The 13555-nt window shown below is 36.8% G+C and overlaps 1 protein-coding gene across 1 annotated transcript in view; it reads right to left on the bottom strand.

The window, feature by feature from the left end:
• Positions 1-3970: 3970 nt before the first annotated feature.
• The window catches only part of PPIG (peptidylprolyl isomerase G), a 28209-nt gene continuing 18624 nt past the window's right edge, over positions 3971-13555 (bottom strand). Inside the window, exons 9-13 of the mRNA XM_026084529.1 lie at positions 11913-12117; positions 10570-10737; positions 8869-8953; positions 5552-5688; positions 3971-5242 (exon numbers count right to left, since the gene is read on the bottom strand). Of these exons, the coding sequence (XP_025940314.1) occupies positions 4126-5242; positions 5552-5688; positions 8869-8953; positions 10570-10737; positions 11913-12117 (1712 nt within the window). The 3' untranslated portion in view covers positions 3971-4125. The remainder of the gene's footprint in view (positions 5243-5551; positions 5689-8868; positions 8954-10569; positions 10738-11912; positions 12118-13555) is intronic.

Here is a 13555-nt window from a genome sequence, read left to right as displayed (position 1 = left end):
ACTAGTATCCCTCCAGGTAAGTTGACAGTAAAAATTAATCCATGGCTGACAAAGAAAAATACTAGTGTCTTTTTTAATAAAACCATTCTTCAAGTATTAGAGAGAAAACAGGGATGATTTAAAGCAAGGTCTATGATAAAGCATAGTATGTTTATCCTGAGGTTTTCTAATGTAAGGAAAGCCTCAAAAAGCATGAATACACATTTATGCCAATCAGACAAGCCACAGACACTACTTTGCCCTGGAAGGTGTGTCCAAAAACATCATATTCCCTTCAATAAATCAACAATAAATTAGCAAACTCCAGAAAAGAAGCCTAAAGGACTGCTTCCTTTATGTTTACATTAAGCTAAAATCTTTGCTAGAGTGACACTATTACAAATTAGAAATTGCTCAGGGGATAATGGCAAATTCTTGAAGACGTCTGACAAAGATCGCTGCAAGAGAAGTCTGTAGTGTCAGATTTCAGTAGCAAGTGAGAGGTTGCAGGATTTTGACAACTGGATAGAATGAAAGGGTAAAATTTAACCACAGCCCTTTTTTCCCCCCCTTCTCAACTGAAACACTGTATGACTGTCAGCCAAAGAATTAGCAGACAGCAACACATCTTTTAAAGCCAGTTGTTTCTGCACAACCTTTTATATATATCTCCACCCACCCTCACAGAGAATCTGTGCTTCTCAGGTGATGACAGCACCCAGAAAATCAACATCAAGTATGCTCTTTTTCTGACAGAGTTTGCAAAAGCTACCACTAGTATGAAATGCTTCAGCATTATACCATAGCGCCTATACGCATGTAGAAGTACAGTGTTAATCACCACTGTCAATCACGTCAAATAATAACAAAGAAAGCATGTCTGACCTTTGGAAATTATTTTTTGTATGTACACGCACTTAAAAGGTATTCTTAAAAAGTACCAGTGCAGTACTCTGGGCCCTCATTTATCTCGAGTCTTCAGGTTCACAAATACTCTGGAGTACAGTCCTGAGTACCGACAGAAAAAGCTGTCCCTTAAACATATAACTGCTTTCCCCATTCACATGGAAAGACCAAGAGCATTTTCAACGCCTCCGGTACACTTAAGTACTGCTTTCGAACATGCTTACAGTCCAGCAGTCTACGCCAAAGGCCCAAAGCCTCTGCCACAGCTGCGGAGGCCGGTGCGCGGGTGCTGTGAGCCCAGCCCACGGCGGTCCGCACGAGGCCGGCGCCGCAACGGCTTGGCCGCGCAGGGAGCGAGYGAGGGAGGCAGGAAGCACAGCACATGCACAGCAAAAGCAACGGCGGCAAGAGGCCACTGGGGCTCGGAGACGTGTTGCCGTTCGAGGGACGGCGTTTCAGTCCCCCTGAATTCCCATCAGCATTCTCGATTCCCAATTCGGTAACAAAAAGAGAATCTGGCACATCCTCCCTCTGACAAGATTGCAGCTGCTGTGTTTCAATTTAAACAAAAGTGAGCAGCACTAAAACCATTTACCATCAAATACAGTACAGGCAGGCATACACTCATCAACAGATTAGTGCAATTAAAAGTGACCAACTTCTTACAAAATACATTAAAAACAACAAAAGTGAGTTTTGTGCCATTTAATCAAATGAATTTTAAACTGCTATGAAAGAAGCAGAGCTCCTTTAATGTGTGCAAATAATTTTTTTTCCACTTTAACAAGGAAGACAATCCATATGGAAGGTATAAAAATGCATCTTTTGAATTAAAATCTTTCCCACAGCTTTATGTCAACTACATTTCGATATAATCTTCATTTTGAGATTTTTAATAAATACATTCAAGTCTTTGACTGTAACCTTTTTTTAATTCTGTAAGTTATTTCCTATGGATTGTCTCACTGCTGACAGCTTGCATTTTTTCCCCTCTCAGTTCTACTGCAGGAGTCAACATAGTTATTCCCTCGCTGAGGTTGTTTTGTTTGTCTGCTTATAGAAATTTCAGTGGTGTTAGCAAGAATATTCCCAGCAGTGCAAACACACTTCAGCAAGGAACAGACAGTCTGGGTTTTTTTGTGGCAGCTCTATTAAAAAAAAAAAAAAAAAAGAATAACAACGCAAATGGACAATTTTTAAATGAGAGACCCTGAAGCAAGTTATCTGCATAGCAGATTATAAACGCACTAAAGGAAGCCTTTGTCCAAGCAGCCATACAATCCTTTAGCCTAATGTCTTAAGCTTTTTCTTAATACAGACTCCCAAAATATGACTAGACCTTCTCCAAAGTCATACTGAGCTCAGAGTGGCTTTGTGTACTGTTCTTTCATTTACTCCTATAACTCCTCTTAAGTAACAGCTAAGTCATCCACCCACGCGGGCTTGTGAAACATCTTACACATTCTGCATGAAATGGCCACTGTAATGCAAAATATGTACAAAAACATGGGGAAAAAATGAACAGGCAAAGCAGTTCTACAAACTATTCTGATAAAAAGTACGTTGTGCTTTTAGTATTCTTCCCTTAAAAGGGTTGTTCCTCTTGTTCACAATCCTACATATTTTGCTTTTAAAACATAACTGTTAGTTATTTTTCTTTAGAATAACAACCGTCAGGATCACAATACCAAGTTTCAACACTGCTAATCTGATGCACTGATAAAAGTAGGTTATTATATAGCAAAAAAGTTGACAAACTCACAAAGGCAGTAAGAACAAGTTATGTCATAAAATTAATAGAGATTTGCAAAAAACAAGAAAACAACCTACTAAAACACTCTTATGCTTTGCCACAGCTTTACATTAATGCCTGTCACTTTTGTTTACGAATTTCAAGATTTGTCAGCCATCAACCTACTTTTGTTAAGGTCTACCTTCAGTGCAAACGGCCCAAATACTGAATGAAGTGCTGGGGCTGACACCAACCTGTCCTCCTTCTCTCAGCCCACTAAGTACATTACACAGACTATCTGCTCACTGGACACAGCAAATATGTGGGCACTACCAGAGCAATACAAGCCAACCTCCTCCTCTTTTATACAAAGGTGTGGGGCTAAGAAACACAGATTTGGGTCCCTGAGGTATGAGGTGAAAGGAGAAAAAAGGAAGGAATTTGTTTGAGGAAGACACATGTAGTAGAAGGTGAGCAGGAATTCGAAGGACAGTCTTGAATTAAGGGAAGGAAATTTTTTCAGAAGGAAAGCAAATTTTTAGCAATAATAATAATAAATCAATTTAAGGCCCTCTCTCAAAACGTTACTTGAAATCCTGCTTCAAATACCCCAAATACCCCAAAGATTGGAAAGCAGCAACAGTTCTCTCAAAGACAGCTAAGAAGCAGCAAAAATGGAAGGGATTTCCTGCTCCTTACTCTGCTCAGTGAGCACTGTCTCTCAGCGAGGGGTGCAGACGCCCCCCGTGAATTCTGCTCATCTCTTTCACCCCTGTGCATCCCTTAACTAGCAACGACAGCAAGGCAATGTAGCCTGAAGCATCCAAGATTAATTTTCCACAAGAGAGAAACATGAGAGCAGGGAGCAGAAAAGGGAGGTTACAGAAGAATTTACACCAAAAGATGAGCACTTCATAAAAATTAATTCCCAAACATAAGACAACTGCCCTAGTGCAGGAATGGATTCTACTGTTGATGGTGACAGAAGTGCAAACAGTGAAGATTTACTTACATTCACTCACTTTGACCATATTAAAAAAAAAAAAAAAAATCCTCCAAAAATCATTAATTTCCTTAAGCTTTCTACATACTAAAATATGAATATAGCAACATGGTAGTGATGGACACCTTGTAGAATTCTACTAGCTTTAAAGAGACATGTAGCATATTTGCAGCTTTCTCCTTCACACATGAAATAAGCTTCTTTGCAGGTAGCGATTGTTTGCACAAAATTCTAAGTTCATCAGGTAGAAAATAAATGTGGCATAGAAGTTACCTTCCTACCTGCCAACACACCAGGATACATAAAACAAAGAAATATTTAAAACACAGCACACTATATTACACAYAGAATGTGTTTTTCATTTCAAGTTTATTAAAACTTTAGCAGTACAAATGATCCAGGTTTTAGATTATCAAAAGACCAAACTGAAGTCCACATCTTAAAAAAGGCGTTCCCCAAAATGTCTCTAAAACTTTGAGACAATGGAAACATTAAGTCCACAAACTCATCCATGTCTGTCGTCATCTGTTCCAGGACTTGTTTCATGATCAGACTTTTTATCCTTACTCTGGGCTTGATCTCTTTCCTGACTCTTTGATTTTTGGTTTATTTCTTTTTCTGCTGAGGATCTGGACTTCTCCTTTTCTTTGCTCCTGTGTGAATATGATTTTTTAGATTCTCTCTCTTTACTACTTGGTCTCTTTTTTGAGTCTGGACTTCTATCCTGATCTCTGCTAGACTTCTTATCTTTATTGGATTCAGGACTGCTACTTTCACGGCTTTTCGAACGCCTCTTCCTTTGGCTTTCAGTATCATTCCTCTTATACGAGCTTCTGCTTTCTCTGTTTGAATACCTCTCCCTGTTTCTGCTTTGACTATCRTCTCTCTCTGAACTCCTTGATTCTCTCCTCCTCCTGTTTTCTCTTCCTCTGTATCTCTCTGGTGTACCTCTCCTTTCTCTGCTTCTTGATCTTCCTTTTCTTCTTTCTCTATCTCTATTCCTTGAATATTCTTTACTTCTACTGCGATCTCTGTCTCTGCTTCTAGATCTTCCTCTCCTGCCCCTGTCCCTGCTTTTGCTTCGATCCCTTGTTCTACTGCTGGAACTATGTTTTCCTCTAACATGCTCACGCTCTTTGCTTCTCGATTTATGTTTCTCCCTGTCTCTGCTCTTACTATGATCTTGTTCGTTACTTCTTGAACCTGCCCTTCTACTTCTTTCCTTGCTCCTACTTCTTTCTTTATCTCTCCCTCTAGAATCATAACGCTTTTCTTTTTCTCTGCCTTTCTCATGGTCCCTCTCTTTGCTTCTTGATCTTGCTCTCTTTTCATCATGTCTACTGTGCCTAGAGTCTCTTTCTTTACTTTTTGATTTCTCTCTGCTTTTGCTATGGCTTCTGGATTTAGCTCTTTTCTTGGCCTTGCTTTTGTTATGCTTGTCGTCTTTTTCTGAATTCCGCCTCGTCTCCCTGTCTTTACTGCTTGATTTGCGATCTTTTTTCTTCTCCTTTTCCCCTCTTCTGCTTGGACTTTCAGAAACTTGTCTGTGGTCTGATGTTTTTCTCTCCTTTCCTCTTCCTGGGCTTTTTTGATTATCTTTCTTGTTTTCATTTATTTCACTCCTTGGAGAGAGAAAAGTATAGCTTTTAAATATTTTGAATCCTTCCACTCTGCAAAACGAAGTCAGAAGTGAAAGAGGTTCACAACTGAAATTTCAATCACATAAGGACCACTACATTAATAACTTTAAATCTACAGCAATCACAAATGAGCATGATTAAAAACAGGAACAGTTATGAGGCAATAGGGTAACCAAAGTCAGTCACATTTTCATGAAAATTACTATAATACAAGAGAAAATCTGAGAAGATGGGTATTACTTTAACATACAAAAATTTCAGTGCATATATTCTGAAAAGAAACAATCTTACTTGTCCCCTTTTATCCATCTTTCTCCACTGGATACTCTCATTCTTTGAGCTCTTTGCATTTCTTGCCTCCAATGTGGAGGAGTTTCACTGCGTCTGAATCGATCTCTTGACCTGGATCTGGAAGGCGTCCGGTAACGCTTGAAAGGAAAAGAAAAGAAAGTTGGCCATAACTTTGAATTTCACATGCTATGATAGCTAAGCAAGATTTTTATCCCTGGTGGTTGATTCTGCACTGCAACTAACATGACACGAGATTTCTACACCAAGCTGACATTGACGATTTATTAATTTACTGAGTTAAAATATATTTGACATTCGGTTAAATCAGGGATACCAAATGTCTGATCAAATAACTGATTTTTAAGGTGACTTTATTTCAGAATTGTTGTACTCAAAGCTAATAAGTCTTCTCCTGTCGTTTTTAATTTGGACAAACACAACTCGCTTTTCTGGCAATGAAAGTTCTTAGCTTTGACAAGCAACACCAAAACAATTCTTCACATTTTTCTTTAAAGGTTATTACTAAAAATTCAAAGGATAGACATGATGCTTCTGTTACTAAAACCATTTGATATAAAGAATGTATAGCATGTAGCTTCACAAGATCAGAAGACTCAATCTAACAGCTCACCCCTGTCAAAAAGGGGACTTCCACACATTCCTGCTACTGACACTGCACTAGTTCTGGTGCTCGCTAGACCCCCTTTTCACCAGAAGCAAGATCTGCCTTTTTCAGCAGCAGCAGTGGGCCACAAGACCGACTCAGCTGTTTGCAGGGCTGCAGCGCAGTTATTAGGCAGGGGAAGGAGGAAAGCTATCTCCTTTCTGATCCAACGTAACAGTTAAATACAAGACATAACACCTCATTTAACAAAGAGACATTTGAATGCTGAAACAAGTGGAAAAAACGCCTATATGAATTATGGGATTGGGTCGGGTGATCTCTGAAAAAGGATGAAATACAAAGAATTTTAAAGCAGTAAGTTCAATCTGTCTGGACCTTATAGAAGACTTCAGAAGAAAATTTGGCAATAGAAGCAAAAGGCTTTTATCCGTTAGAGAGAACCTTTATGATAAAGTATGAAGGGTAAATTTATTGAAAAATGGGAATCTCTAACAGCCACTGACAACAAAGATTTCTGGAAAAGAAAGTAACAGAAATATTTTCAAGTTCATCTTAGTACAACTTAGAGAAAGTATATAGTTTTGCTTTCATTTCTTCACCTGTGTCTTTCACAAAGATTTGTAACTATGTGTTTGCTTTGTGTATTTTCATTTGCATTTTATGCTAACTGGGTAAACTTGAATTAGAAGTAATTTCAAGATAACTAGAAAGCAAGGTATTCCTCATCTAGGGGTGTGCTTAATTTACCCAGTAAGGAACAGGTCAGCAAGTGCCCTAGGTCCCCTCCTCCTCGACACATTCTCCAGAAGTAAAGGAGTGTGTTCCCATTTCAACCGCACTGTAAGTGAAAGGCTGCCACCAGGAACAGGTGGCAGCGGGCCTGTGTTCTCACAAGAAACAGGAATCATTCTTGAAGTATAAGAGCTTCCAGGAATCTGTCATGCAACTAATGCAGAATATAGGAAAGTTAGACAAGAAAAATGTAATTATTAAATTTACTTTTGAAAGATTTACTAATAGGTTTCTAGTTAGAGCTGAAGCAATGTTAAGTAAGCAGGAACAAAGTCTGGTGTGACGGTACTGCAAATATAACAGTACATGATATAACAGTAACAAGAGGCACTGTGTCCCATGTTAGGGACAAAACAGGAGCACTGTGCTGCAGCCCAAGGTGTACAGGGATCGCTGTGCCCCTAACCCTCAGCTTGGACAATTCAGCCACAACCAAGAAACAACGGTACTGCAAATATAACAGCACACAATATAACAGTAACAAGATTATCATGAACTGAACACAGCAGCCACATACACTTCTATGAAGGTTGCCTCCTGTTCCTTTCAACAGGAAGCAAGACAGACTGGACTAAAATTCAGATCTTTGAACGACACAAAGAGGAAGATACTTCTTAACTACCTTCATACTCAACATTATAGCACATATCCCAAAGCTTCAGAACCAACAAAATATGAACAATATACTTAGTATTTCATTTCATCTTAAGTATTATTCTGAACCAGTCAGCGATGGGTATGTATTTCTACTTAAGTAACAAATAAAAATGACATAAATTGGCTGATTTGCACTCATGCTGATTCTAGGCAACACAACCCTCTCACAAAGTTTTGGTGGCCTGTTTTTACAATCATTTCAGTAAAGCTGTTTTACAAATATTTCAGAGCGCTGTATCTCCCTAAACCGACTTGGGGATTCATAAGAATTGATGTTTCAAGTCTCCCTGCTCTTAGACACAGATTCACAAATGAGAACAGAGCAAGTTTCCACTGTGATTTAAACTGTTAAAACAATTAATCATCACTTCTATTTTCTCATGATTAATTTAATAACTGTTCTTTAATTCTGTTCTTCCAAATGATATTGTAAAGAGATTCCTGTTCCGAATTTCTGACTGCTGACATCTGTTATGTCAAAACCTATACAGCCTCAATAACAAAACAGATGTTTTAAGAATTTTTTTTTTTCCTTAGGCTATTCGTAGTTTTTAGAACTGTTGCTCTCAAAAGTGACTCACTTTTGTTTTTCCCTTCCAATAGAGTGGAACTCTTCTACAAACTAGCTCTCCCAAAGAGTAAAACTGTTTGGGTTTTTTTCTGAATACTCATACACACACACAAACCACCATTGCTTCTTCAAGTATGGGATTTTGTATTTTATATATAAACTGACTCACGCAAAGAAAAGTAAAAGGGAGGCATGTAGACATAAGGTTCCAAGCAGGGAATACTTTACAACTATTGTCCTAAAAATAAGTCTAGAACTATTTATCTAATCAATATTAAAGAAGTTTTCTCGCATCCTTCCACTCCTTCTGATGTCTAAGCATTACTTTACCATGATTTTGCCAACAACACTTATGATTTAACAAAATATTCCATTCTGTTGTCATGCTTTTGAATCTTCAAATAAACTCAGTATGCAAAATCTACACAACTTTCTTTTAAAAGCTTGAGCATAACTGGCTATTATTCTTTGGCCACAGTAACTCTGGAAAACAGGAGAGAATTTTCCTTGTCATCTTCTTTGAAGCTTCAGCCCTCAAATCAATTATGACGCATAATAAAACCTGCTCTCTTTGGGCTTTTTTAAATTGACCATCCTAATGAAAATGCAGTAAGAGCGTGCCACCATGTGGGTTTGTATGTTTGGCTTGGGGAAAAAATTGTAAACATTTACCCTTGGTCCTCTTCCTTTTATTTTCCTTCCAGATCTGGTCACTAACAGCCTTCTCTGGTACGTTGACTGAGAATTTGATAGATTACTAAAAATAAAAAAATAAAGTGATGTTGCTTATAACATTATCTTAAAAACTGCAAGGAGAGAAAAAGAGGATTAAAAACTCATATAATTTTAAATATTTTTCATAAATTAAAGCAAATGAAAACAGAGATTTACTTTCATTCTTTATTACTAGTGCAGACAGTAACAAGTATACTTTCTGCTTTTGTATGAGGCCTTAATAGAACTATAAAAAGTTTCTTTCAGATCGGAAAAGGAAAATAGAACTGTAAAAAGTTTCTTTGAGATTAGAAAAGGAGTGGCTTTTCCTTTAAATTTTTTGGTAGCAACTTTACATTTTGCAACCTGATTAGCATACATGCCAGGACAAAATAACACATCATAAACTTACATGGACTACACTTTAATTCTTCATGAGAGGGGCTAAGTTCTTTTATCATTTTTAAAGCACAGATGTTCTATAGAGATATGGGAGAAATTAATTTGCAATGGATTTACAGCCTGTGTGAGGTTTCATTCACGGGCATGAGAAGTGAACATCCTCTCACAGCTGGGAGAGGCACTGTAGTGCACAGGCAGCGACAATACAAAGCCACCCTTCACTGACCATCAGTTCACTTCAACCTGTCTCACGTGAGAGCAGCTGAGGTTACCTGCATGATCAGATTAAGATACCGTTACCATAAGATAGTAGAAAGCCAAGAGCTGAAGCTTAATAGTAATTTAACTGCATTTCAACTCTTCTAGTACAGGCAGAATCAGCTACAGTGATGGGCAATCATGAAATCCTACATGGAACAATTATAACATTTCTGCCATCTCTCTCTCTCTGTCTCTCTTTTTTTTAAAAAAACAACAGCTAGAATAGATTAACTACTGATATACAGGATAGCAGAAAGTGAATGTTCATAGCACCCATGACATTTCATATGGGCACATCAGTAATTATTAGACAAGGCTAGTTTTCCATGTAAAACTTTCATCTAAGGTAACCAACTGACATGGTAATATCGATAACCTCTTAAGTAGCTTCCAAAAGCAACCATCTCGCCAGTAATTTCCAATTAAAATTGCATCTATAAATTAGCTCTCCTTTTCTTCTTACCATTCTTTCTAAGTTTCATTCAAATGAAATCTTCGTAATACGGACACTAGGCAAACTTGTTCTTACCTATTTTTAGGTTAAATCTATTAAACATGCACGTGATGAAATCTGATAAATCTCAATTAGAATTTTCCCCTTCCTCCAACATTTCTAATGAAAACTTCATATTTGGTGAAAAGAAAATACTTCACAAGATTTTCAGATTTTTCCATTTTGAAAAAGGAAAAAGTTGCAGATTCAGATAGGACAGTTCTAATAAATTCTAAATGAAATAGCAACGTATTTTATTCACATTTCTTTTTTAAATCAGTTATTTTTCATTCACTAAAACAATTTCTAAACATTAAGCCTTTGTTCTAGGACAAAGAATACAGTTATGATTAAACTCAAAAATCCAATTTTCTTCCAGCAGTGCTTACAATGTGCCACTATTCAATAAGGAAAGAAATATTGGTTCACTCTTGAGTCTTGAAAAACCAGCCATATGACCATACCACCATCAGTGTGTAGGCAGATTCAAACACGTATATTACCTTTCTCTTTCCTTCTCTCTGCTTTTCCTTTCTTTTTCTTTCTCATCTACTTTAGGAGGACTTTTCCGCATCAGGAACCGGTTTTCAGGTACAGGAGGAATTTCTTCAGGACGGACAGTAGATAACGGCTGTGCTTCAGGGTTTTCATCTTCACTTTCACTGGATGAGCTTTATTTTTGAACAAAAGATAAATATTCATATTTAAAATGAGTTATTTGGGTGAGGAAAGACTTTTCAATCAGAACTTACGTTGAATTAATATACAATGATCAAAAAAGAAATTATACTGAAAATGTGCACATTTAGAAGGATGAAATCTACAGGTAATATTAGTATTTTTCTTTTGTAACAATAATAAAGAAACAAAAAACCTAGGGAACAAACAGAACTATGTTTCAGACACTATTTTTTTCCATACAGTATCTTTGCTCCAAAAAAATCACGTAAGTACAGTAGATTTCTGACCAATATTTTTGATCTATGAATTCCAATGGTGCAATACCAAACACACATGTATTCTAAATTTAGATACAGCTTAAAAAAAACATATCAGAAAAGTCAAGCTCAGATTGAATATTTGCATATATAATTGTCTACAAACTATTATAATTCCAAATAGCTGGTATAAACAATAATCTTGTATGAAATGGGCTTGGTCCCACAGAAATAATGCTTAGGATGTAGATTTGCTCAATAGCATTGCCCTAAATGAGTATTTCTTACATTGTAGTGCTGCCTTGGAAAAATATGACTTGCACTTACACAGCTTTATCTCATACTGAATGTGAGCAAAACTATTAGACTTAAAACAACATTGTCAGAAGCAAAAGTGCCTTATCAGTTTTATTATCTTCCAGTGAAACTGAAAGACTTTCAGCATATCAGACAGAGCTTTACTAGTCTTAAGTATGCTTATTTGTATGTAATTTTTGCTTTATTCCTGCATACTACATTCTCAGGAGTCACACTGCACATGATTTAAATTTGGACTGAATACAGAAGTGAATTTCATGAAACAACCAGTCAACTTCCTTGCCAAACCAAGCCCTTCTGCAACTTTCCAAGCCCAATATATGAAAGTCCGTCCATTCCTTCATTCCTTCACAAGTGGCAGCAGCTAGGCACACTTATACTGTACTTTACCATCAAATTAGAAAAATTCAAGCTACAACATGGAAACTGGCTGTCTCCCAAACTTTGAAATACCTACTTCACAAGTTAGAGTATACTATTTCATGTAGTTATAGGATAAGAAAGTGATACTATTATGGTATGCAGGGAGTAAAAACAAATAATGTTTCCAAAGTCCCTTTTATAATAACAAGAAAATTCTCAAAATTGACCTTTTCTTGCTTTTCTTTCTCTTTTTCTTTTCTTTCTTATGTTTTTTGGAATTTTTCTTGTGTTTCTTTTTTCTTTTCTTTGATTTCTCCTCAGAAGCACTCTCAGAACCCGATGATGAATCAGAAGAAGATTCTGAATCGCTTGAACTTTCCGAATCACTGGATGAAGACGACGACTTATGTCTTTTCCTTTCTTCTTTCTTGGCTTTAAATCAGAATAACAGAAACATATATTTCCATAACAAACAGTTCTAATAAATCTCAGAACAAACAACTTAACTAATATCTTCATGAGCTTATTTATGAAAAAATTGAAATTTGGGGGAAAATACTGTTTCAACCAAATAAAATAAAGAATAAATTTAGAAATATACAAGAGATTTCAAACGTGTATTTACAAATATGATCTTAAGCACCAAATTTGTACTGGCAAGAATTCATACAACTGTGTATGTTTTCAGATGAACCTTTATGCAACGTAAGCCATATATAAAGAATCATTTAAAATATATTAAAAATTCATGGTTTATAAAAAAATATATATTTGGCTTCAGCTTTAATCTGACTTCATATAAAATCTATTCAAACTGCAAAGGAGAAAGCTTTGAAACAGAAAATGCATGACACAGGCTAATTGGATTACCCATTCAAGTTAGCCCAAGAGGTAAAGAAAGATTCTCAAATAACCAAACCTCCTGCTTAGTGAAACCATGCTCAGAGAGCAGCCCTAATTCTCCAGCTCATCAGGTTTTTCTACAAAAAGATACAAGCCACTTATTAACCATCTGGTATTAAAAAGGAACCCTGCTAGAGAGTAGGCTATTCCACAACTACGTGTTTTACCATTTCTTGGGTGTCTGTTGGAACTTCAAACCAGCAATTTACTGGCAATCTGATAGCAGCCCAGCAGCAAGGAAGCCAAGAACACGCACTCACCTTCCCCTCCCACCCCCTAAACTGAGCTGAGACCTACTTAAAATACCAGAAGTGATGCAAGTACTAGTTCAGAGTCAAACTAATTTGAAAAAATGGATACTATAAAAAAAACGTACTGGAACTTCATGAAAGGCAGTCTAGGCTTTGAGTTAGACACTTTAGGTAAATCAGCTGAACGGTATGAGCATTTCCAAACGCGTCAAGATATTCATACCAAGCTACTGCCCACAAAATTAAAAGTTCTATCCAGAAGGAAGAGAAGGTAAGCAGCACTGGTTGTTTTCAGACTTAGTCTTATCAAAATTGGCTTTTGTAATTAACATTTAATATCGTTTTGCTTTGTCACTGCAAATTGCAAAGACAGTTCATCATTCACTGCACAACATAATACAGCTGCAGAAACAAAAAATAGAAGCTTGACCATTAAACCGAAGAAAAATGTACAAAAATAAATGTTGGTGTCAAAAGAGCTTGTTTTCTTGCCACAGAAAATCCATATTTTAGAAGAAGATCTGTTAAGACCTTGGAACAGGCTTCAGCTTGGAAACAGAAATGAATTTTAAAATTGCAAATGAGTCTTTGCAGTAGAATTCATTTAGGCTGAAAATATTAGCCTGTTTTACATAGCTTTTAGTAGCCTGGTCTATCCAAAGAATTCACAGTTTACACAGATTTCACCTGACCTACACCAACATACAAGCAGTTTG

The sequence above is a fragment of the Apteryx rowi genome, unplaced genomic scaffold (genome assembly GCF_003343035.1).
Source record: "Apteryx rowi isolate R43461 unplaced genomic scaffold, aptRow1 scaffold_645, whole genome shotgun sequence".
Classification (NCBI taxonomy): domain Eukaryota; kingdom Metazoa; phylum Chordata; class Aves; order Apterygiformes; family Apterygidae; genus Apteryx; species Apteryx rowi.
The sequence above is the reverse complement of the archived record's forward strand: the minus strand, read 5'-3'. Positions and strand labels throughout refer to the sequence as shown.